General features: G+C 39.1%; 1 protein-coding gene across 1 annotated transcript in view; it reads right to left on the bottom strand.

Moving 5' to 3' along the window:
- The window catches only part of LOC141563111 (uncharacterized), an 87,846-nt gene that overhangs the window by 55,744 nt on the left and 5,420 nt on the right, over positions 1–26,682 (bottom strand). The window contains exons 3-16 of the mRNA XM_074303744.1: positions 26,012–26,148; positions 24,433–24,558; positions 24,083–24,253; positions 23,725–23,949; positions 23,024–23,150; positions 21,968–22,167; positions 20,977–21,189; positions 17,348–17,493; positions 14,133–14,260; positions 12,215–12,359; positions 10,948–11,080; positions 10,113–10,274; positions 4,531–4,657; positions 2,073–2,284 (exon numbers count right to left, since the gene is read on the bottom strand). Coding sequence (XP_074159845.1) covers positions 2,073–2,284; positions 4,531–4,657; positions 10,113–10,274; positions 10,948–11,080; positions 12,215–12,359; positions 14,133–14,260; positions 17,348–17,493; positions 20,977–21,189; positions 21,968–22,167; positions 23,024–23,150; positions 23,725–23,949; positions 24,083–24,253; positions 24,433–24,558; positions 26,012–26,084 — 2,188 coding nt within the window. The 5' untranslated portion in view covers positions 26,085–26,148. The remainder of the gene's footprint in view (positions 1–2,072; positions 2,285–4,530; positions 4,658–10,112; positions 10,275–10,947; positions 11,081–12,214; positions 12,360–14,132; positions 14,261–17,347; positions 17,494–20,976; positions 21,190–21,967; positions 22,168–23,023; positions 23,151–23,724; positions 23,950–24,082; positions 24,254–24,432; positions 24,559–26,011; positions 26,149–26,682) is intronic.

Raw genomic sequence — 26,682 nt, forward strand, 5'->3', positions numbered from 1 at the left:
ATGATTCATAAATTCAGTTTGTCAAGGACTCTTCCTCCCTCAAAAAAAAAAAAAAAAACAAAATACACATATTCCTAGACATTAAAAAAAAGGATGGATCTGATTTGTTAACCACTGTCAAAGTTTATTATAAAATAATAATAAAGGGAAGATTTATTATTGGGTTGTAGAAGGGTAATTTTTGTTCTATTTCTTTAAAATGGGAAGAAAATAGAATCTTCAAATTAGAGGTCAGTGATTTTTAATTCCTGAAAACATTCTAGAATATGTATTAATTAAGAGATGGTTAATGGACACCTAGAAAAGGAAGCATTGATCCCCAAGAGCCAGCAGAATTTCATCAAAGGTAGGGAACTAGCCCTGGAGTCGGGGAACCTGAGTTCAAATCTAATCTCAAATACTTACTAACTGTGTGACCCTGAGCAAGTCATTTATCTCTGCCTCCAAAAAACAGGTTTACCAGACTGATGCTACATTTTGATAGAGTTATTAGACTGGTAGGTAAAGGGGTATTCTAGATACAATATGAATTGATTTTAGCAAAGTTTTTGACAGTCTGTCTTGAATAATGGTGAGACTGGCTGAAAGTGGGACCAGTCTTTGGAGCATGTATTTTCTACTGGCTATATGGAGGCTACTGACCCTGATTCCAAATATATTGGGGATAAAGGAGAGAATGTGTCTTTTCCTCTCTAAACCCCTAATTCAGAGCATTCCAAAATATACTGTATAGTGATGGAAAGTCTTTTAACTGATTTCTGATTCTATATGCAAAAGGCATTAACTGATGACTATTCTTCTTGGTGATTTTCAAGTGAGAAGGTTATAAAAATTAATAAAAATGACAAGGAGTCTTGAGAACCACAAGCAGAGTTGGGTTTAAAGGTACAACAAGTTGGACTTTCATCCATCACTCTTCCCCCTAGAATGTTTTTCTTTTGGATTCCCTCTAGATTGTAAACTCCTTGAGGTCAAAGACTATTATATTAAGTTTTTGTCCTTAGTGCCTAGAAGACTAGGTACCTAATACATATTTGTTACTGATTATATAGTGGTTCTAGATATGAAAAGTTTTCCCTGTCAAGCTGCTTGTTGGCTACCTGTAATCCCTGATACTGAGGTGAAGCTGAAGGAGTTTGAGAATTTAGAATTGCCATAGGGCTAATGCCAGGGTGTCTGCACTAATTTTGGAACCAATATGCTGAGCTTTTGGGAGAGGGGCCCAGGACTAACAAGTGATGGGATTGCACCTGGAAGGGACTGACTTACAATTTGAAGGAGATAGGTATGATGAGGTCTTCATTGTTGGATGTATTTAGCAAAAGAATTTATAAAAATTAATCCCTGAGGTAGGCAGGGAGAAGGCACTGATAGAGATCAGTTTACCTCTATGGTCCCACCCTCTGGGGAGGTCCTCTAGTCTGAAAGCCAAGTTATGTCAAATCCCACCCTCTGCAGAGGCCTCCAGCAGTCTCACCTTGCCATGTTCTGTCAGAAATCCCTGTCATGTTCCTGAGGTTAATTCTACTTATGGGCCATTCCATGACTGCTGCCTTCCTTTGGGTCAGTCCATCATGACACTCTGCCTCGTAGTATCTTTCCCTTTCCCCCACACATGGTATCTCTCCTAACCCCACATCTCCTCCTTACAGCTAACTAACTCTTTTAGGGTACTAAGTCCCTTTCAGGATTTAGCCTGTCAGCTGAGGGCATGCCCCAGTCTCAGGGGGTGTTTCCTTTCTCCTGGGTAATTGTAAGTTCCACTGAGGAACTTGTCTTTCATATCTGTCCCACTCTAGTTCATATATACCATTCCCATTGTTTATTGTATTTCTTCATTTTGTCTGTAATCTCTTCCCTAAATAAATCGACCTTCTGTCATAGAGAATGGCCGTTGTGAATTCTTCAAATGACCGAACCCCAACTTTTGGTACCTTCCATGACCTGGTATCTACATTATCCTCATCATTTTGGTGCCGAACCCACATCAGGTTTAGACCAGGACATACCTGGGTCTAAACACAAAAGCCTGCTTGTGTTCGGCTTGACCCACCTTCTTCAAGGTCACATACCTGTGATTGTTGCCCAGTCAGGAGCTAAGTTCAATGGCTGATGCTTAAGGATCCCATGCCTGGTCAGTTGATATGGGGAGGAGGGCTGTATAGGAGATGTGCCAGGGCCACAGGCCATACCTTCCTCTTTCACCAACACAATTAGAATGCTTTCAGACAATCCATTGTCCTGGAACACGTATGTGCCTGGGTCCAGGAACACATGTGCAAACCTGTGGAAGAGAGAGGAGGCTTACAAAGGGATGAGTTCTGCTTCTACAGCCTTGTGATAGGTAGTGTGCATATGTTTGTGCCTGTGGCAAGACTCTACCCCCCTCTCCCTCCAGTTTTCACCCACTGTCAAATCTTTTTATTTTTTATTTTATTTTATTTTTTGCTCAAGACACATGATTATATCAGAACCAATTACTTAGCTATAATTGATCATTTTCCAAAAAATTTCCTGGAAGTATATGTCAGAGGCAGGATTTTAATTCTAATTTGTCTGAGACCAAGGCAATCTCTATCCATTATCCCATGTTGGTTCTCTAAACACTAATTAGTACCATTTAATCTATAGCTACTCGTGTATGTGTTGTATTCCTCATTAGAATGTCACTTTCTGACATTCTAAAACAGAAACTGTTTTTACCTTTCTTTGTATCCCCAGCACTTAGGACATACCTGGCTGATTGATTGATAGTCAAAGAGAACCTCCATGTTCACTAGTGGAAGCTTGGCTTGTGATAGTCTATACTGACTTGTGCTCCCTTGCTGTAAACTCTTTATCTATCCACACACTATCTCTCTTGCAACAGGCAGGGAGAGCAAGCATTATATACTGGTAATACACAGTTGGAATGATGTATCCTGGCTCTGGGAAATGACATCTGGCAAGCCACTCTGAAGGGGTGGTTTTTAATTTATGGTTGTTTAAAGATGGATTTCAGAGGTACTAAGTCTGTGACAAGTTGATCTAGACAAGTTGATGCTGTAATAATAATAATTATAATAATACTTATTATTCACATTTATATCATGCTTTATGTTTAGCAAAATTCTCTACATACATTATTAGAATGTAAGTTCCTTGCAATTAAGGATTGTATCATTCATAGTCCTTGTATCCCTGGTATCTGGCACAGTGCCTGGATAGAGTAATTGGTTAATGAATACTTGTTGATCGATTGATTGATCTCCTTTGCAATAGGTGGGGATTTAATAAATGCTTCTTTCCCTTTTATCCTTCCAGCCCTGCTTTGAAATAAAATTCTCTTCAGGGAACTAAAACGGGACTCATATTGATTGTCCAGAGCAATCACAGGGATTCCTGGGCATTTTAGTAAGTTTTCTTACTAAAGTAAGTTTTAGGCTAAGTAAGCAAAGTAAGTTTTCTATGGAACTCTGAAGCTTCCCTTTGTTCTCCATGCAGTGTGTGATCCTTGAATAATATTTGGTCATGGGGCTGAGTAAATAAGGAGGAAGGGAATTTGGGCAGAGCAGACATGTGAAGAAAGACAAATAAAGCTGTATTCCTGTGAAGCTTCCCACTGTGGCTTCCCTGGAGTCCCTGAGGTCCTGCTTTTTGATCCTGGTAAGGTGGAGATGATCAATACCAAGAACTCCTTTCTAAACCTGAATCTCCCAGTGGGATTAGCAACTTGTCCCAGTAGAGAGAATTGGATTTGTAGTCATAGGATCTGGGTCCAAGTCTTGGTGTTTCCATTTACTACCTGTATTATTGTTTTTTCAGTCTTTACAGTTATCCCTTCCCCATTGCTGGGGTTATCAGTATGGTGCCCTTGAGATCTGGAAAATCTGCCATAAAATGTTTTGGTTTTCCCTTTATACCAAAGAAGAAGTCTGAATTATTATGATATTAAAAGATAAAATATTTTTATATTATACAATACTCTGTGTATTTTATGCATTTCTGAGTTTCTAAACTTTCTCTGTGTTGTTTGCTGGCCTTCATGTGTCATCTGCAGCTTCTGCAAAACTCCTAAAATTCCCATTTAATTTCTTATACCAATTGGTATTACATGGAAAGTACAGTAGGGAAAGACATAATGTGGAAGAGATAACTGCATTTAGTTATGTTTGACTTTTCATGACCCCATTTGGAGTTTTCTTGGCAAAGATACTGAAGTGGTTGACTACCTCCTTCTTCAGGTCATTTTTACATATGAAGAAACTAAGGCAAACAGGGTTAAGTGATTTACCCAAGTTTACTCCTAAGTATCTGAGATTGGATTTGAATTCAGCTTGATACACTCTCTTCTCAGCACTATCTAGTTGCTATTGTCTATCTATGTTGTTGAGTCATTTAAGTTAAGTTCCCATTTGGAGTTTTCTTGGCAAAGAGTGGTCTTGAGCAAATAATTTTTATCTTTGGATCTCAGTTTCTGCATTTGTAAAAATGAAGGTTCTGGACCAGATCATCTCTCCCATCCCTTCTAGCTCTAAATCTTGGTCCTACCGAGAGAAGTTGAGGTGAGTCTCTTGAATTAAATGGTTCAATCTCCTGAAGGCACCAAAATCCCATTGAGGGTTGCTGTTGAACAGATGCTGTTTCTGGTACACTGGGTAGTGACTGGCCTGTCGATCTATAAATAGGCAAAAGTAGAGTTGAGCATCTTTGAATTTATGGTAAGACTATATTCTTGATTCTGATTCTTGACTACATCCCTGTAATATAGGCTCACATACTTATAACAGAGCATTAAAAATACTTTCAATATAGCTTTATTGATACTCCTTTTAAATTAAAGCTCTTTATTTTCAAAACATATACATGATAATCCTCAACAGTCATCCTTGCACAACCTTGTGTTCCAGATTTCTTCCCTTCCTTCCCTCTACTCCCTCCTCTAGATAGCAAACAATAAAATATATGTTAATCATGTGCAATTCCTCCATACATATTTCCATAATTATCATGCTGCACAAGAAATATCAGATCAATAAGGAAAAAATGAGAATGTAAACAAAATGCAAGCAAACAACAACAAAAAAGTGAAAATACTATGTTGTAGTTCACACTCAATTTCCACTGTTCTCTCTCTAGGAGCAAATGGCTCTCTCCATCATAAGATCATTGGAATTGGCATGAATCATCTCATCATTAAGAAGAGCCATGTCCATCAAAATTGATAATTGTATAATCTTATTGTTGTCATATACAATGATCTCCTGATTCTGCTCACTTCACTTAGTATGAATTCATGTAAATTTCTCCAGACCTCTCTGAAATCATCCTGCTGATTGTTTCTTATAGAACAATCATATTCCATAATATTCATATGCCATAACTTATTCAGCCATTCACTAATTGATATGCATTCACTTAGTTTCCAGTTTCTTGCTATTAATAAAAGGGCTGCCACAAACACCTATGCACATGTGGGTCTTTTTTCCTCCTTTATGATCATTTTGGGATACAAGCCCAGTAGAAACACTGTTGGATCAAAGGGTATGCACAATTTGATAGCCTTTTGGTCATAGTTTCAAATTGCTCTCTAGAATAGTTAAATCAGTTCACAGCTCCACCAACAATGTTTTCCTGCATCCTCTCCAACATTCATCATTATCTTTTCCTGTCATCTTAGCTAATCTAACAGGTGTATAGTGGTATCTTAATTTGCATTTTTCTGATCAATAGTGATTTAGAACACCTTTTCATACAACTAGAAATAGTTTCAATTTCTTCATCTGAAAATTGTTTGCTTATATCCTTTGACCACATCAAATAGAGAATGGTTTGAATTCTTATAAATGAGTTAATTCTCTATAGATTTTAGAAATGATATCTTTATCAGAATCTTTGAAGGTTAAAAAAAAATCCTTGTTTATTGCTTCCCTTCTTATCTTGTCTGCATTGGTTTTGTTTGCACAAAAACTTTTTAACTTAATACAATCAAAATGATCTGTTGTGTATTCAGTAATGTACTCCAATTCTTCTTTGGCCACAAATTCTTTCCTTCTCCACAGATATGAGAAGTAAACTATCCTTTGTTCTTCTAATTTGCTTATAATATTACTTTTTATGTCTAAATCATAGACCTGTTTTAACCTTATCTTAATATATGGTGTTAGGTGTGGGTCAGTGCCTAGTTTCTGACATAGTAATTTCCAATTTTCCATGCAGGTTTTGTCAAATAGTGAGTTCTTATTCCAAAAGCTAGGGTCTTAGGGTTTGTCAAACACTAGATTGCTATAGTCATTGACTATTTTGTCCTGTGAACCTAACCTATTCCACTGATCAACTCTATTTCTTAGCTAGTACCAAATGGTTTTGATAACCACTGCTTTATAATATAGTTTTAGGTCTGGTACAGGTAGGTCATCTTAATTTGCATTTTTTTCATTAATACCCTTGAAATTCTTGATCTTTTGTTTTTTCTAGATGAACTTTGTTATTTTTTCCTAGATCTATAAAATAATTACTTGGGAGTTTGATTGGTATGGTACTGAATAAGTAGTTCATTTAGGTAGTATTGTAATTTTTATTGTATTCGCTCAGCCTACCACGAGCACTGATATTTTTTCTAAATAATTAGAGCTAACTTTGTGTAGAAAGTGTTTTATAGTTGTGTTCATATAGTTCCTGACTTTGCCTTGGCATCTAGATTCCCAAATATTTTATATTATCTACAGTTATTTTAAATGGGATTTCTCTTTGTATCTCTTGCTGCTGGACTTTATTGGTTATATATAAAAATGCTGATGATTTATGTGCATTTATTTTGTAACCTGCAACTTTGCTAAAGTTGTGAATTGTTTCTACTAGTTTTTATCTGATTCTCTAGGATTTTCTAAGTATGCTATCATTTCATCTGCAAAGAATGATAGTTTGGTTTCCTCATTATCTACTCTAATTCCTTTAATCTCTTTTTTCTTTTATTGCCAAAGCTAACATTTATAATACAATATTGAATAGTAATGGTGATAGTGGACAACCTTTTTTTATCTCTTATCTTATTGGGAATGGTACTAGTTTATCCCTGTTACATCTAATGCTTGCTGATGGCTTTAAATAGTTGCTATTGATCATTTTAAGGAAAACTCCATTTATTGCTATACTCTCTAGTGGTTTCAATAGGAATAGGTGTTGGATTTTGTCAAATGTTTTTTCTGCATCTATTGAGATAATCATATGATTTTTGTAAGTTTGGTTATCGATATAGTTAATTATGCTAATAATTTCCCTACTATTAAACCAGCTCTCATTCCTGGTATAAATCCTATTTGGTAATGGTGTATTATCCTGGGGATAACTTGCTATAATCTCTTTGTTAATATTTTATTTAAGGTTTTTGCATTAATATTCATGAGGGAAATTGGTCTATAATTTTCCTTCTCTGTTTTGACTCTAGCTGGTTTAGGTATTAGCACCATGTTTGTGTGATAAAAAGAATTTGATAGAATTTCTTGTTTCCCTATTTTTCCAAATAGTTTGCATAATATTGGAATTAATTGTTCTTTAAATGTTTGGTAGAATTCATAGTAAATCCATCTGGCCCTGGAGATTTCTTTTTAAGAAATGGATTAATAGCTTGTTTAATTTCTTTTTCTAAAATGTCACTATTTAAGTGATTTATTTCCTCCTCTGTTAATCTGAAAAATCTACATTTTTGTAAACATATATCCATTTCACTTAGATTATCACATTTATTGGCATAAAGTTGCTCTAATTTCTTCTTCATTAGTGGAAAGTTCACCCTTTTCATTTTTGATACTAACAATTGGATTTTTTTTTCTTTTTTCTAATACTGATGCTTTTTTATACCATATACCCTTCTCATGGAATTCTTCCTTATAATAAAGAAAAAGACTTAAACAAAACAATACTAACTGACAAAATGATTTCATCTGACAATATATTCTTCTCCTGTAGTCCACTGCCACCCTACCGATTGACAAGAAGTCAATGTCTTTTACCATTTACTCTCTGGGACCAAGATTGGTCATTGCAATTAATCTGAGGTTTGCAGTCTTTTTAATGTTTTAATGTATATTATCATAGTCATTGTTTGTAATGTTTTCTTGAGTCCGCTTTTTTTCCTATTAATTTTACAAGGCTACTAATCATGGTCTCAAGGTCAGATCCATCTTTTCTCACTTCTATTGGCCTATAAAATAACTCTGCCAGCTACAGCCTACTTCATCTATTTTCCAAGGAGACTAAGTGGCCTCATTGTATGCACAAAGGAATTCTCTTTCATTTTTTAGCACCTCCCTATTCTGAACTGTATTAAGGACAGGACTTCAAAATAGAGCAATAAGAAATCTTCTTTTACCCAATTCTCTCTCTGGCCAGGTCTGAAATATAGGAGTAGGCAATTATGTTCATTTTATAGGTGGGAAAACTGAGGCATGGGAAAGATGAGTGCACAATTTGCACAGAGATGAGGACAGAACTAAGAAATTTAATGTGGCCTCCATATACTCATTTTAGTGTTCCATCTTCTAAGTTATTTAACTTGCCTCTCCCTCTAATACTCATTTCTTGGAATCCCAGGTAACTACAAGTCCTGCTGCTTTCCTTACATTCCTTCTCACTAAAGGATCTCCCTGAGGCACTACTGATTGATTCCTAGGTACCAGGTCCTGTCACAGCACCATTGGAGAAGTTCCAGTGAGGACTAAGCTAGTGCACAGATTTTTGCTGGAGTAGGAAGGAGGTTGGGGCAGCTGGTTATCTAAAGATAGGTATATTAGAGCTGGAAGTTTCAGGATAGAGGCAGAAAGGCAACTCTGTCTAGTAAGTAATGTATGCAAATGCCTGGATAACTACAACCATGCCTCTTAGGTTCTCCCATATAGCCTAGTGAAGTATTTCATTTTGGAGGCAATTAAGTGATACAGTGGATAGCATTCTAGGCCAGAGACAGGAAGACCTGAATTCAAATCTGGTCTCAGAAACTTATTAGATGAATGAATGACCCTAGGAAGTCACTTTACCATCTTTGCTTTAGTTTCCTTATCTATAAAATGATCTGGAGAAAGAAATGGTAAACCATTCCAATGTCTTTGTTAAGAAAATGTTAAATAAGGTTGTGAAAAGTCAGATGCAACTGAAGCAATTAAAATGTTTACTTTGGGAAAAAGGTATTTCTTTCTAGGCAAGGCAACTGAATTTATGACTCATAGAAACTTAAGAGCTGAAAGCAGGGGCCAGCTGGAGCCAGCCCTAACCTGCTCAAAACTGCTCATAATTAAATTTTCAGCATAAATGGTCATACCTCTAAAATTGGCAATCTATAAGTGGGGCTTGATTTATTACTTTTTTGAGTTTTTGGACTTAAGATAGGGTTGATAATGTATATTAAACTTAAAAGTGTATGTGTATTTAACCCTATCACAGATGGTTTGACCTTCCATTTTTACAGATGAAGAAACTGAGGCTCAGAAAAAGCTATTAACTTGCCAAAAATCACACTACTAAGTTTATAGCTGAGCCAGTTATAGACAAAAGGTCTTTAGATTTCCATCTCTTTCTATTAGGTTACACTGCCTTCATGGGTATCTTTTCTTTTCTTTTCTTTTTTTTTATTATAGTTTTTTATTTACAAGACATATTCGTGGGTAATTTTTCAGCATTGGCCCTTGCAAAACTTTCTGTTCCAACTTTTCCCCTCCTTCCCTCCAACCCCTCCCCTAGATGGTAGATAGATCAATACATGTTAAATATGTTAAAGTATATGTTAAATGCAATATATGTATATATATTTATATAGTTATCTTACTGCACAAGAAAAGTCAGATTTAGAAATAAGGTAAAAATAACCTGAGAAGGAAAACAAAAGTGCAAACAGATAATAACAGAAGGAGTAGAAATGCTATGTTGTGGTCCACACTCATTGCCATTGGTATGTTTTCTGTTAACCTGGCACACCTTGGTACTTCCTTTGGCCCAGCAGGTACTGTTACGCTTTCTCTGGGCAATAGAATAATTCATTTATCAGGAAGCTGGAGAAATTGGTGGGGAGGTGGGAACTCTGAGATGTGGAACAGGTTTGGGGGTAATGGTTCAACTCAGTAGTTCTCTAGGATACTTACTGTTGGAGATAATGTTAAGCTGGAAAAGAATGGAGTCACCAATTTGCAGGCAGACTACTGGGTTAGGAATTCTGGGGGAGAAGTAGGTCTTCCTGAAGGAGGCTTGCTCTGGTGCTGGAGTATTTCTATGGTGCTTTAGCAGCAACAGGTCCAACTCAAGCTCTGAGAGTGAGGAGAGGACAGACAATGTGAAAGGAACATGATTGTTCAAGCTATTCCCTATTTATTCACTCTTTTAGTTCCTTCCCTTGCAGAACCAGGTAGGATCCCAAGTCCTTCTCAGTTCTTTCTCTCTCCACATCTTCTCCATATATGCATTAGGGCATTTGCAGACATTTAGGCTCTTTAAGAAGGAGACTTTGCCTAGTTATTCATGCTTTTATTTTGTTCCATATTTTCATCCGATTCCATTAAGAAATTCATTTAACCTATGGTCTCAGATATTTTCCCTTTTTTCCCCTTGTGATAATCATAGAATATGGATTTATACAGAAAGAAGTTTTCCAAAGTGGCCCTAAACTCCTTGGGAGAAATAGTGACGCCTCACAGACAGGGATACTAGTATGGGCTAAAGATCTCCCATTTTATGTCACTGGTGATACTTCTGGACCTTCCTGATTATTGCTGAGGTTCTTGCTACATCAGAGAGGCTTTTCTGCAATGTTTTTTCCCAAATAAGATGTAAATTCAACGAGAGAAGGGACTGCTTCACATTGTTTTTGTAACTCCAGTGCCTGATACATAGTAGTTGCTTAATAAATGCTTGTTGATTGATTTACAAAACTTATGATCTGCATGTAATATGAAATAAATGTTCATGCAATTGAATTCTTACCCATCATGAACACATCTAGCACTTCGATTCTGGAGAAGATGAATCCGAAGATCCCATCAGGGCCAAATTGGACTAGCTGAATCCTTTTGCTTCCCTGGATAGGTTGGTCTGGAACTACTATGTTCTCTATTTCCTGAATAACCCATGATTTACAACCCCCCCCCAAAAAAGAAAGAGGGATCAGAGATGATAATGGGAGAGAGGGCCAAAGCTTAATAAATGTTGGCAGATATCCTTCCTGACTTTTCTCCTTCAGAGTCTTCTTCTATCCCTTTTCCTCAACAAATCCCTTAAGAAGTACCTTCCCTTCTTCTTTGAGCACCCATAGGTCTCTCCTTCCAGTTGGCTCTCCCCCAGGCTACATTTTGTAGATGACCATCACTACTGCTCTCATTTTCTCATCTGCATACATTTTTTTTCTCTCTATCCTCAGACATAATCATGAAAATCATACATGTTCTACTTCCTTCTACCTTCTGAAATCTCACCTCTATTCTGCTCTGGCCATTCAGCACCAGCCCCACTGTTTCACATGTTTAGCAGCAACTCACACTGGGAATTTCTCTGCTTTCCCTGAGTACTACTCAAAGGAGCCCCAACTAGAGACATTCTTGTAGGACTATCAGAGGGGCTGACCATTCATTTGTATATTTCACCTATGTAATTTTTCTCTATCCATCAGCTATAATGACCTATTTCTCTCTATATATCAATTCATCTATTTTTTATTTTTAAATTTTAATTAAAAATTAAGTTTCAAATTCTCTTCTCCTTTCTCCCTTATCCATTGAGAAGGCAAGAAAACCAAACCTGTTACAAATACACACACACACACACACACACACACACACACATACACACACACACATATTCATACAACGCAAATTCCCACACTGACTGCAACTTAACTGAATCCATGTAATAGTATCAATAACAATTGACATTTATTTAGTCAAGGTTTGCAAAATGCTTTATAGAAATTATCTCATTTTTCTCCAAGGGCTCTTCTTGCTCTAACTCCTGCTTCTAACATCCTACAATAGCTGTCAGAATTCATTCATTTTATTTGCTTCTCTGTTGCCTGGTTTCCTCTGCCCTCCCCCCAATACTTCATAGTGGAATTTTTTTACATCGTAATTATGCAAGCATTCTAGCCAGCCTTGATGCTCTAGCTCCTTTCACATGAGGCAAATGGCTCTTATCCCCTCCTATCTTATAGCAACTTCCTTTCCTACCCACTTACCCTCCTAGTCCTGGATCTTCTTACCCTATGAGTGCTTCCTCCAATCTGGTCCTGAAAGGTGAGGAACAGTTCCCTGTTGGTGCCCCATTTCAGAGATAGCTGAGGGGCCCTGGCCAGACACAAGGTGTCACAGAGCTCTTCAGCAGAGACATATTCACGGCACTGGCAGCTGCAGAAAGAAAAACATAATGGATGGGGCACTGTACTAGATGTCAGGAAGATCTGTTTTCAAATCTCACTTCAGTTATTGTTCCTTATGGGATGATGACCAGCTCAAAGTCTTAGGGTCTTAAGAGTCCCATTTTGTAAAAAAGCTATTATTTATATAGTGATATATATGTGTGTATATGTGTGTGTATGTGTAAAATATAGCACTTATACCACAATATTTTCATGAAGATCAAATGAAATTTTACATATATATATATATGTATATATACATATATATATAAATCTCATATAATCTTATTTTATATAGGGAATCTTATATACATACATATACAAGTATATATAAAAATCTTCCATCTTTTCTTATAGGTTCATAGATTTAGAGCTCAAAGGTATCTTTGAGATCATTGAGTCAAATCTTCACCCAAACAGTTAGATGGTCCAATATGGAAAATCCTGCTGGGCCTGCTCCTAGGAGGGTCTTCCTTCTTCTGTGATGAGACCTTGATTTATAGAGCCCTAAGGGCTCTATAAAGGAATGGCCTCATCAGGAAAGCCTTCCTATATTGCTACTGTTGGAATTACAAACCTAGAGCTGGGATGGGGCCTTAGAGGCCAACTTAATCCAACCTCCTTCTTTCCCAGATAAGGAAGCCCAGGCTTATGGAGGCTACATTATTTGTTCAATGTCAAACAAGGAGAGGCAGTATTTAAACTTAGGTGCTTTAATTAACAGAGTTTTAATTCTCATTGTACTATGCGGGGACCTGCTCAGGATCTAACCATGAGGCAGTGAGATGAATTTTTTTGTTGTTTAGTTTTCAATTGTATTCAACTCTTTATGACTCCTTCTGGGTTTTTCTTGGTAAAGACGACAGAGTGGTTCACTATTTGCTTCTCCAGCTTATTTTAGAAATGAGTAAATTGAGGCAAACAGGATTAAGCAACTTGGCCAGGATCACACAGCTAGTAAAGATGTTACATTTGAACTCAGGTATTCCTGACTTCAGACCCAATGATCTATTCATTGTACCACCTAATTGCCCAGTTTCCAGATTGATTGATACACCTGACCTGTTAATCTTTTCCTTAAGCATTCCTTTCTAAGGCCTGAAAAGATTTATATGAACTGAACAGAACAAGCAGAAACAGGAACACATTGTACACAATAACAGCAAGAATGTATGATGATCAGCTATGAAAGACTTGGTTCTTCTCAATGGTTCAATGATTCAAAGCAATCCTAATAGACTTTGGACAGAAAAATGCCATCTGCATCCAGAAAAAGAACTAAGGAGAGTGAATATAAATCAACATATGCTATATTTACTTTTTTTCTGCTTTTTTTTAATCTCTTCCATGGTTTTTCCCTTTTGCTCTGATTTTTCTCTCAATATTATTTATCAAACAATGTATGTTAAAATAAATAAAACATAAAATAAAATAAAATTCCTTTCTATTTCTACTACCTTTTCTCTTTAGCTCTGAACTGCATTCACATCTCAATCAGCATTAACTCTGCTTTTCTTCAGCTTGCACTCTTCCCTTAGCCTCAGGTAGGAAGCATATCTCAAATTCTGAGGGCTACTTGCTGGATGTTCTGAGGAGGGGTGTTAATTCTACTTTTCATGGTTTTTGAAAGGGGAAGAGGGGGACTGTGATAGTATTGGCTTGAGTCACTATGTCTGGTAGCTAAGCACTGTCAGGATTTGGTAGTCCTATTCTGGCAAAATCATGCTTCTCTTTCCAAAGGACTCAGGGTAGAATTACTCACATGCCCAATTCTGCACTGAGTTCTCCACTTGCAGGGTGACAAAAGTAGGAACAGTTATGTTGTTTGGGGGACACACACTTGCGGGTAGAAGAGAGGCGGATGTCCCCTAGTGAGCATCTTTCTTCAATCTACAACAAGAATTCCATGAGAGAAAAGTAAGTCAAGTCAACACTGGAAGCTCCTGTTTGGGAGAGAGACACATGGACACTCCAAAGGCGATCCTGGAGAGTTCTGGCCTTGGAGTCTCCTCCAAGGGTTCCATTCAGTCATCCTTATTTATTGGGCATTCATTGCACATATTGTGCTTGTAGTGCACAGGTCACAAAGATAAGTAATGGCTGAGTTGGAATTCAAATGTTTTGAATCCAAACCCAATACTTCCCCTGTGTAAGACATCTAAGGAACAGTTAATAAACAACATGGTGGCAAATACAAATTAATTTCTGGAAAGCTCAGGTTTTGGGGGAATGATAAATAAAGGTAGTTATTAGTCTGGTGGGAGTTGAAGGCTAATCAGGATATGTTTCTTCATAGTCTTTAAGAGATTTTGAAGAAGGTGTAAAGCTTGCACTGGTAAAAAAAAAAAAAAAAGGAGGGGTTCATGACAATGACAAACCCACAAATACACATATAATTTTTCAATTCAGGAGAGTTGAAGAGACCCTTTGAAAAAGGTTAAAAAGCAATTAAAATACAAGGGAAGCAGGGGAAACCCCAAGTAGCTTTCATTGAGATCAAGTCTCCAAGTCTAGCTGAATAATCATCTCTTTTTGATTTTGTATATCTATTGTCTTCACTTATCTGTACTTATGGCCATAGGATTTAGAAAAGGAAAGGAATTTAGAAGTTGTTTGGTAAAACTTCCATTTTATAGGAAATTGACAGGTGAGATGACTTGCCCATGTGACATAAGTACCAAGTGGAAGAACTGGGATTTGAACTTAGGTCTTTGAATTCCCCCCATCACTTTATTTTTAAACTTCAACATTCCTATTAAGTATAAGCTCCTTCAGATCCGGAGTTGTTTCATTTTGCCTTTATATCCCCAATGAGGCAAAGGCAATTAAGTGGTATAGTGGATAGAGAGAGAGCTGGGTCTGGAGTTAGAATAAGTTGAGTTCAAATATTGCTTCAGATACTTATTAGCTATATTGATCCTGGGTGCATCATCTGATTTCTGTCTGCATCAGTTTCTTTAACAGTAAAATGGGTACAATTTTAGCACCCTTGCTTGTTGTGAGTATCAAATGAGATATTTGTAAAACTTGATATATAGTATGCATTAATAAATTCCTTTCTTTTCTCCTTCTCTCTTCCCTTCCTCCTCTCCCTCCTTTCTGTAATTTTCCTTCCTTCCTTCCTTCCTTCCTTCCTTCCTTCCTTCCTTCTTTCCTTCCTTCTTTTCTTCCTTCCTTTCCTCCTTTCTTCTTTTCTTTCTACCTTTCCTCCTTCCTTCCCTTTTGCTCTATATAAAACGGTGCTTTGTATAAAGGGAGCAATTAATTAATTAATGTTGAAAGTAATTAAATTACATTAATACTTAATAAATGTTATTGACTGATTGACTAATATAGTCTCTCATGCTATCCTTTTGGAAAGCTAGAAAATATAGACTTGATGACAATGCATCTGTGTGGAGTCATAACTTGTGGAGTTAACTGGGGTTGGTGGGGTCTCTAGTGGATTATCTCAGGGCTCTGTATGCACTTGCCTTTAGCTTGGTCAACATCTTAATCAATACCTTAAATGAAGGAAATAGAGCAACTTTTCCCAGTTTTTGCATGACATTAAACTAGGGGAGATAACTAACAGACTGGATGAGAGAACTGAGATTTAAAACACTTCAGTAGACTAAAATGTTGAATTAAAATGAATAAAATGCTTTTACAAAATCCATTAAGCAAGTACTAGATGAGAGAGACCTGACAATAGCAATTTGTATGAGAAAAATCATGGAAGCTTTAAATGACCAAAAGTCCCTTAGGAGCCAAAAGTATGACATCCAAGAAAGCTAATGAAATTTTAAACAACATTAATATAAGCATGGCAGCCAGGTAAAAGGGTAGTTACTGTCCTCCTGGACTCTTTATTGGTTGGATTATCTCTGCTGTTAATGTATTCATGTCTGAGTGCTTAAGAGGAATATTGACAATTGGAGCATAGCTAGCTGGAGGAGGACAATCAGTATGGTAAAGGGTCTGGAAACTAGTTTACATACAAAAAAATTGATGAAACTGGACCTGTTTAGCTGCAAGAAAAGTAATTTTAAGGGAGGCATGACAATTAACTTTATCTGAAGGAGAAACAGGAGAGAACATTCTCTATAGCTTTAGAGAAACAGTAAGTAGAAGTTACAAGTGGGACACAAAGATTTAACATTAAGAATAATTTGCTAACTATGAGAATGTGCTGCCTTATTAGTGAGCTCTTTTATCACTGGAAATATTCAAGCACAGTCTGGATGACTTCTTTTCAGCGATATTGTAAAAGGGATTACTGCATTTGGTGAGAGTTTGGATTAAATCAGTGGTCCTCAAGGAGTGGTCTCAAAGATTTTTTGGAGCATCTGCAAAATTAAAATTCTTTTCATAATAACGTTGAGATATTTTAAATTCTAATATGGTTAAGTATCAAATATTCAAAGGAGAGAGGAAGAGAAAGAGAGAAAGACACAGAGAAACAGAGACAGAAAGACACACTCAGAGAGACAGAGACAGAAACAGAGGAAGAGAGACGGAGAGAGAAGGGGGAGAAAGAAGGGGAGGGAGAGAAAAAGATGGGGAGAGAGAAAAAGAAAGAGGGGGAGAGAGAAAGGGGGCAGAACAAGAGAGGGAGAAGAGAAAGAGGCAAAGAGAGTAGGAGACAGGAGAGAGAGAGGGGAGACTCCGCAGGGATAAAGGGGTAAGAGAGAGAGAGGAGAGGGGGGAGAAAAAGGGGGGGAAGAGGTGAGAGGTGAGGTGGAGGGAGGGAACGAGACAGAGAGGAGAGAGGAGAGAGGTGGGAAGATTCCCAATAGTTTTTAAGTGTTAACTGGCTCCTAAGACCACAACATTTGGGACATAGTAGATTAGATAACTTCTATTTCTTTACGTTTTAGGATTCTTTAATTCTGTAGGAAGGAAAAGTAACAAAGTGGCCGGGAGTAGTGGTGAAGGGGCAGGGGAAAACTGTTTTCATCTTCCATCCCTTCTCCTGTGATGCTTGATGGTGTCTACCTGAGGCTGACAATCTTGGTCACTGTTGCTGTCATAATGCTCTTGACCTCTCTCATCATAAGACACATATCCTGCCAAGCAGATGCAGGAGCCATCAGATTTCTGGAAGGCCCGGTTCAGGCCTTGGCATGTACAGTGAGAGGCACCTGAAAAGGGAGAGAAGATCACATTTTCATCATCAACAAGCATTTATTGAATTCCTATAGGTCTAGCACTACAGGAAAGAAAAGAAAGCTAAGATACAGTGCATCTTATCAGGTAAGGAAAACCCTCAATCTATTAAGGGAAGCAAGACTAATAAACATGAAGGAAAATTTATCACTCTTCTGAATCTCTTTTTTCAATTGAGAACATTACTATCCTTTTAGTTATTCAGGTTCCCAACCATGGTGTCATATACAACTCTTCACACTTACTCATCCCACCTATTAAATCTGTTGCTAAATCTTGTTTCCACTTCCACAGCATCTCCCACATCTGCCCCTTTCTCTTCATCAGGCCTTATCACCTGTTGCTTAGATTATTTTAATAGCCTACCCCTTGGCCTCCTTCCCTCTGGTCTCTCCTAACTCCAAACCATTCTTGCCATAGTTTCCCAAAACACAAGTCAAAGCAGGTTATTTTTCAATAACTTCTAATGGCATTCTATTACCTCTAAGATCAAATATCAAAGTTCCTCTGACATTTAAATTCCTTCACAACCTAGTGACACTCTACCTTTCCATCCTTATTTACTCTTATTATTTCTTATAATAATCAAAAATAATTTCTTAATATTTCCAGTTTTCCCCCCAGAATTTTCTTCTTGCTTCCAATCTCACATTGACCTTACAGTTTCTCATATATCCAAGTCTCATCTCCATGCCTCATATGGCAGTACTCCATACAAGGAATAGATAACCTCACCTCACTCCTCCAACTTCAGAATCTTCAGTCTCCAAGGCTCTGCTCAAGCAGTCTTTTCTCCATAATTCTTACCCAAACCCCTCAGCTGTCCTACAAAATCTCTCTCTCTCTCTCTCTCTCTCTCTCTCTCTCTCTCTCTCTCTCTCTCTCTCTCTCTCTCTCTCACACACACACACACACACACACACACACACACACACACACACACACACACCCCTGTAATAGGCATTTACTGTGTCCCCTGGGGAATACAAGCTTTATAAGAGTGGAAACTATTTTACATTTTTCTTTGCAGATTTTGTGGCTAGCATAGTACTTGACACATAGAAGGTTAATAATGCACTTGTTGATTACTTTATTCATTCAAAATCCATGTATTAAACACCTTCTATTTGCAAGGTTAAAATAGCATGATACAGTGACTAGAAGATCCCAACTGGCCATTCAAGTCCTGTCTCTTAACACATATAAGTAAGTCACAGATCCTTCCCATGCTCTCCATGCAATCTTCTAAGATTTTAAGTTACCATGGATTATTAATCAATCAACAGAGGGAATTTCTGTTAGAGTAGTTCCCCATGCCAATGAAACACAGAGTTGGGCAAAAACAAAATCATGGTGCCATCTACTGGGCAGCAGTGAGTGTGAGGGACAATCAGCAGTAAGTTCAGAAAGACCCATAAAGAAACAGAAGAGGGAGAGACACAAAAAGACAGAGAGAGAAGGAGGGAAAGATACACAAAGAGACAGAAAAAAGGAGAGATACACATAAGAAGAGGGAGAGAGAAACAGACAGAGAAGGAGGGAGGGAAAAAGAGAGACAGAGACAGAGACACAGAGACATGCAACCATACACATTCACACACACACACACACACACACACACACACACACAGAGAGAGAGAGAGAGAGAGAGAGAGAGAGAGAGAGAGAGAGAGAGACAGAGACAGAGACAGAGACAGAGACATGCAACCATACACATTCACACACAGAGAGAGAGAGAGAGAGAGAGAGAGAGAGAGAGAGAGAGAGAGAGAGAGAGACAGAGACAGAGACAGAGACATGCATACACATTCACACACACACACACACACACACACACACACACACACAGAGACAGAGAGAGAGAGAGAGAGAGGAGAGAGAGAGAGAGAGAGAGAGAGAGAGAGAGAGAGAGAGAGAGAGAGAGAGAGAGAGAGGAGAGAGAAGAGAGAGAGAGGAGAGAGAGAGAGAGAGAGAGAGAGAGAGAGAGAGAGAGAGAGAGAGAGAGAGAGAGAGAGAGAGAGAGAGAGGAGACAGAGACATTTAGAGATCAATATGAGCTGAGATGAATCAAAAATCAAATGGAATAGATAGGATTTGACAGCTTTGAAAAATGAATACTATTTGGAGAGACATAAAAGAAGAAATATCCCTGAAAAGCATGCCTAGATATCCAAGGCTTGTTTGAGAGACAATAAGACCTTGAGCATAACAGAGCATGTAAGATAGAAATGGGAAATAAGGCAGGAAAGCCAGGATGGGACCAACTGTGGAAATACTTGAAAGGAGAAGATTTGGGGGAAAAATTTTACATCCACACATTCACCCACACCCACTCACCCCACCCATGCACACACATTCACCCCATACCCCCAATTCACTCCCCACATCCCCACACCCTCACATACCACTCTTACCCCCACTTACCCCCACTCACACCCACACCCACTCTCACACAAACCCCTCTCACTCCCCCACACCCATTCACCCTCCCACTCCCCCCCTTTCATACACCTACACCCACATACACACTTTAGCCAGGTGATTTTTATCAATGTGGAGAATTCCTGGTAGGGAAACCACAGAAGTGCTGATCAACAACTCAACTATAACTTCCTAGACTCATAGTTTTAGAGCTGAGAAGGTCTTTAGATCTTTCTCTCCTCATTTTATAGAGGAGGAAATCACACCTAGAGTCACACAAATAGTAAGCAACAGAAGCAGGAAATCCAAAGGCAATGCTCTTTCTTCCATTGTCTGTTGCTTCTCAGTCTTAGAAAGTTGTCGAGTCCTAAGAGGAGATTCCTTAGTATGGTTCAAGGGCAGGCTTGAACCTGTTTCTTCTTGATTGTAATTCTGACCCTCTATCCATTATGCTACTCTGCCTACCAAGAAAGGATGATAGTAACACATTCTACTTGTCAGTCCTTTTTATTCACCAAACTTTTTTATGTCTGAATTCACACATTCCTGGGATGTAGACAGGGCATGATAGCTATTAGACTGTAAGCTTTTAGACGACGACAGGGGACTGACTTTTACCTTTTTGTATCCTTAGTACTTAGTATAGTGCCTGACACATAATAGGTGCTTTATTGACTGGAGCCATTGTCTTTTCCTTTTTTTATTATTTTTTTAATTGACAAGCATTTATTTTCTCTCCTACTTATTATTCATTCCCCATTGGTGAAAAAAAAAAAAAGACAAAGCTTGTACTAAATGTGTATGATAATATTGAAAAAACAAACAAACATTTTCTATGTGGGAAAACTAAAGCATAGCATTAAATGGATAGTTGGAGATGATCTTGGCTAATAGTGAGATAGACCCCCCATTAGCCCACATTTCTCTTCGAGTTCCCTTGAAGCAAGCCCTTCACTCCAAAACTGTAGGTCACAGGTAACCCTGCTTGCTTGGAGATAAGGCTTAGTTACTCAGATGAGGTCCTGGTTAAGACTCACCTGGTAGGGAGAAGGAGGAGCTTGCACAGGGAAGGCAGCCAGTCTGACCAGGTAGAGGATTGAAAGTGCCAGCGGGGCATGGGTGACACTCCTTGACCTGCTGGGCTTGAGTGCTGTTTCCAAAGGTCCCTGAGGGGCAGGGTCTGGGGAGCGGGGTCATGGAGGGGCAATAGTGTCCAGTTGGGCAGGGGTTTCTGAGATAATTTTCACTTCCTATAGGAAAACCATGAGGAAAGTCAGAGTGTAGGATTAGACATAGTGGGTGATAGATAGTCCAGGAGGTATGCTTGAGGCAGATATAGCAGTAGAGGATGAGGAAAATAACTGTATGCATGGCCATACTGTTCTGTCTCCCTCTCCCAAGGGCCCTCTAACCTTCCACCTACCAGAAAATATCCCTCCTTTCTTTGCTCATGTTGCAGGATATGGAATCTTGGGTGACCAAGGCAACTGGACTGGGTCTATTGAGCAGGAATTTCCTGCCCTGTTAGTTCATCAAAACAGGAAATATATAAATTCTTTCCACTGATACATGGATAATTTCTCTGTAATTAATAGTTTTAGAGTTGCTGTGGTATTGAGAAGTCAAGTCACCTTGACTCAAGTCACCATGGTCACAACCAGTATATTGACCTATTTGTAGGATTTGAATCCAGGGCTTTCATACTTCAAGACCATACCTTTGTCCCCTTTTCCATGTTATCTTTTGAATTAAAGGATGACAATTAGTATAGTCTTCTGCATATATTGAAATTCCCATGCAGTTTTCATTTAATGCTAAGATGTAACCAGTGTTTGCCAGTCCTGAATCCTTCCTCCCTCCATACCTGTTTTGTTTTCCAATCAGGAAAAGGTACAGGTTTGGTGCTCCCAGGATCCTCAGAAGCACTGGATGAATTCCTCCACCTTTTGTTTTCTCCATACTCTATATGTATCTTTCACTATTCACCCCTTAGTCTTCTCTCCCATCCATGGTTCCCTAGATACTTACCTGGGGGACAGCTGAATCCTGCTGGGCATGGCTGGCAGGATAGGGTAATGAGAGCAAGATTTCGATAGGTGCCTGCTTCACAGAGTTGGCAACAGGCCTCAGCAGAGACCCTCAGGACACTCACATTCAGGGGCTCGGAGCCCCCAGGGCACTGCAGCCCATGGGCACTGCCCAGTGGGCAGTAGTATGGAAATCTACAGCTATATATAAAAACAAGACAGCAGCAGGGAGCCTGTGAGAAAGATTAATATGCCTTTTGTCCACTGTCCCCATTCCTAAACTATACACACACAATACACACACATATACTTGTATACATGAATGTATACATACATATATACAACGCATGCATCCGTAACATACTACCATAGAGAAGGGGAAAGTAATACACATTTCTCAAGCTTCTACTGTGTAATAGCCACTTTGCTAAATGCTTTCAATTATCATTTCAGGCCACATTCGAACTCAGGTCTTCCTGATTCCAGGTCCAGAGCTCTATCCATTGCTTAGCTAGCTGCCCCTTAAAGTTTCTAGACTTTAAAGGAATTATGTTTCTGAGCCAGCCAACAACTTCAATTGTCTTCTTCTAATAGGTTTCCTTATTAGACTTTGTGAGAAAGGAGGTGAGGAGAAAATGGGCACCAGATTAGGAGCAATAAAGGGCTTTGGATTCCAGATGGAGAAATTCATACTTTATTCAAAACAATTTACCTAGATTTAATTCCATTAACAAACTGTGTGACTTTGACTAAATGACTTAACTACTTGGAGTTCAGTTTTTCCCCTTTAAAAAGATTAGATGATCTCTTTTGTCCCTTCTAACTCTATTGATCCAGAAACCCAGGAGGAGACAATTCGAATCCTTTCTTAGATAACAGAGATTGGCAGATGAAGGGACCTGGGCCTATGGCCAGGAGGCCAAGCTGCTTGGGAATTTGACCCCCCAGAGTATCAAGGAAAATGTGGTATCATAGACTTGGTCTCCAGGTCTTGAACACCTGAGGTATGATCATGAAGTTTCCAACCTGGGTCCAGGTAGGCAGTGGGGACACTCACAGCTGCTCTGGGCCAGTGTAGGTGGTGGAGCCTTCAGGACAGATGTAACCACTAGGACAAGGTGTGGGGTCCCCAGTCTGGGCCCTACAATAGAAGCCAGCTCTACACATGAGCTCACTGACTGCACCTGTGAACCACAGAAGGAGGGAAGAGTTATATATAGAACCTAGTGGACCATGGGATAGAAATGGGAGAGGTGATCCAAGTATAAAAACCCTGGGGGAAAATGGGGAAGTCACCATATACATTGTCCTCCTCCTTCCAGAACCTCTCTGAGTCACCTGGAGTTAGGGGTCAAGTCTGTCCTATGGTTGAGATTAGACATCCCTATGTAAAAGGCAAAGCCAGAGGTAAAGTATCTTGAGTCAAATCCTGGCTTTGCCACTCAACATCTGCCTTTGGGTAAATTATTTAACCTCTTTAGTCCTCATCTATTAAATGAAAGAAGTAGATGACTTTTAAAGTCCTTTCCAGAGGTAAATTTAAAATCCTATGATCTCTTGCCTCATTCTACATTTACAAAATTTATCATGTTGACTCAGTGACCCATGCACTCTAAAAAGGGCCTGAATAGGGAGGGAGACACTAAGAAGAAAGAGCAAGGAGGTGGTTAGAAGAAGGGGAAAAGGACAGTTCTGAGTGGAAAGAGAGTAGGGTTAGGTGGGGTTAAGGGGAGGAAAGATAAAAAAAGAAGAAACTACCTGCTGGACACTCTGTGCCAGCTCTGCAGGGGATCTCCAAAACATTTGCCAAGCCAGTCAGTTCTGGGTCAGGGCAGTAGTGCCCGGGGGAACAGAGTTTACAGTCTTCCCATGATGATGCTCCAGGATCTGTCCGGAAGGTGCCAGGTGGGCACAGTAAAGCACCTTGTTTACCTGGGCACCAGTATCCTGGAGGACAGGGATAGTCTTCAAATGTAGATAGACCTGGAAAGAAATAAAAGTGTGACACATACATATAAATATAGGGATGGGGCAGAAAGAAATGAATAGAGACAGATGTAGTTTCCAGATAGGATTTTCCCAATCAAACACTATTGAAACTCTCAGGGCTTTTTACCTGGAAAGGAGCAGAGATATCCTGGGGGACATGGTTGGCACTCTGCCCTGCTCTGAGCTCCAGTTGCTGGCTGGTATGTGTGCTCTGGACATTCTTGGGGGACCCCAAGATAGCTCTCATTCCCTCCGGGACAGTAGTGGCCGAGAGGGCAAGGATATGTTGCTGGGTCACCTACAGAGAAAACATCTGGGTTCCTTTCCCTCTTCCCACTGCTCTCTGATCAGTGGGCTCACTGGCATCTCTAGCATCAGTGCTGTGCCAATCTGGTAGCGGGAGAGTTCATAAGTGACCACATCATTTCTTCCTCTTCTCCTCCATCCCCTGGTATATAACTGCTTCCCCAAACTAACCTGCTTTACACCAGCATCCAGGAGGGCAAGGCCTGCAGTCCTGTTTCTGCTTGGCACCAGGGGCAGCCCCTATGGTGTGGGCTGGGCACAGAATTGGCACTTCACTGCCCTCAGGACAGTAAAAACCTAAAGTGAAGCATAAAGGATTTCTCACTTTCAAGTGAGACCCAGAGTAGGACAAGTACCCAGGGTAGAATAGAGCTCTCTTCCAGAAGGTAATTAGTGATTTCCTGGTAGTGTGGGACTTTATCCTTTACTTACTTTAAATGCTTCTTTGGATCTCAGAGAACAACTCAGTGGTTTGGAAAGACAAATGTATTTAGAGTGAGAAGATCTGGGTGTGAGCCCTAGTTCAGCAAGTTATTATTAACAAGCATTAATGAAATGCCTACTGAGTGCCAGGCACTATTTGAAATGCTGGGAACAAAGCAAAAATGAAATATTCCTTGAGGTGGTTACATTCTGTTAGTGGGATAGGCTGGAAACAATGTACATGTAGTTAAATGGATACAAAATATTTATGCAATATGTATGAAACAAATTGGAGGGAAGGGTGCTAATATCTGGGGGAGTCAGAAAAGACCTTGAGCAGAGCTTTAAGGAAAGTTAGGGATTAAGAGAGTCATTTTCAGTGCTGTCTGACTGTTTTGTGATCTCATTTGAGGTTTTCTTGGGAAAGATACTAGAGTGATTTACCATTTCCTTCTCTAGTTCATTTTTACAGATGAGGAAACTGAGGCAAACAGGATTAAGTGACTTGCCCAGGGTCATGAAGCTAGAAATGAATGAGGCTAGATTTTGAACTCAGGTTTTCCTAACTCCAGGTTTCATATTTTATCAGCTGAACCACCTAGCTGCCCAATGCAGAGGGATAGGGCAGTGCATTGCAGACATGGGGATGGGGATCTGAACAAAGTCATTGGGGATAGAAAATAGGATGCTGTGAATGAGGAACACTAAGAAAGCCAGTTAGCTAGCATGACTGGAGTGATGTCCATTCTGCAACAATGCTTTAAAAGGCCTGAATGCCAAAATAGAAAAGTTTGTATTTAATTCTAGAGGCTTGTCTTCAGTACTGGATTCCTCCTAAATAAAGTGAGAAAGCTGGATCAGATGGTTTCTAAGATTCCTTTCACTTCTAGTATCCTTTGCCAAGAGGCAATGGACAGAGTCCTGGACTTGGGAATCAAAGAACATGGGTCCTTTAACTCTCTAACTTCTCTCTCTAACTACTTACTGGTTATTTTACCCTAGACATGTCATTTAAACTTTCTGAGCCTGCTTCTTTATCTGTGGAATGAAGGGATTGAAGTAGATAATCTTTTAGGTAGATTATCTTTCAGTAGTGTTTTAGTAGATAATTTTTCAAGGCCTAATGGTCTGTGATAGACACAGAGTTAGAACTAGAGTGAGAGGGAATATGAGAGGCAGTCAGCTTCTGGGTCTTCTGAGTCTTTAGAAATTCTGTTCCTTTAGTTCCAAGAGAGACCTTAGGTTTCCTGGTTCACGTTACTACCCAGTATCTCTTGTCTGCTATGGATAAGAAACTTCATTTGTGACAAGAAGCAGCATTGGTTACCTGCTGGGCACTTCCTTGTGCATGGTTGTCCCATAGGGCATGATGTCAAGAATTCCCCCAGGTCTGGTAGCATCCCATCAGAATTCCCAGTTGGGCAGAAATAACCAGCGGGACATTTTCCATGTAGTCTTCCACTCCTGATAGACAAAGAGTGGGGAAAGATAGGCTCTTTGATCTAGTGTTAGAGAGGATCCAGAGGCTAACTCCTTTCATTTTATAGATAAAATAACCGGGCTGGAGAAGTTAAACAACTTTCTGAGGTCATGCAAATAGAAGGCAGTAGGGGTGGTGATTTGAATTTAGCTCCTCTGACTCCAGGGCAAATACTCTTTTCTACAATATCACACTGTCTCCCTAATCAGAATCCATATCTAGGTATAGATATATCTTTGGAACAAAGAATTCTAGAGTGGGAATGAATTCAGAGAGGTCTAGCCTAACCTCTTGTCTCAATGCAGGACTAGCTCAGAAAGAGAACATTCCACAATTGTTTGTGGTGTTGTTGTTCAGTAGTTTCAGTCATGTCCAACCCTCAGTGACCATTTTTGGGATTTTCTTGGCACAGATATTGGAGGTTGGTTAGCTTTGGGAGTTTAGGGAGTTCCTCTGCAAAAAATCCAAAGGGGGTTCCTTGGAGGTCTTCAAGTAGGAGTTAGAGAACCACTCCTTAG

Source organism: Sminthopsis crassicaudata, chromosome 3 (genome assembly GCF_048593235.1).
Source record: "Sminthopsis crassicaudata isolate SCR6 chromosome 3, ASM4859323v1, whole genome shotgun sequence".
NCBI lineage: Eukaryota > Metazoa > Chordata > Mammalia > Dasyuromorphia > Dasyuridae > Sminthopsis > Sminthopsis crassicaudata.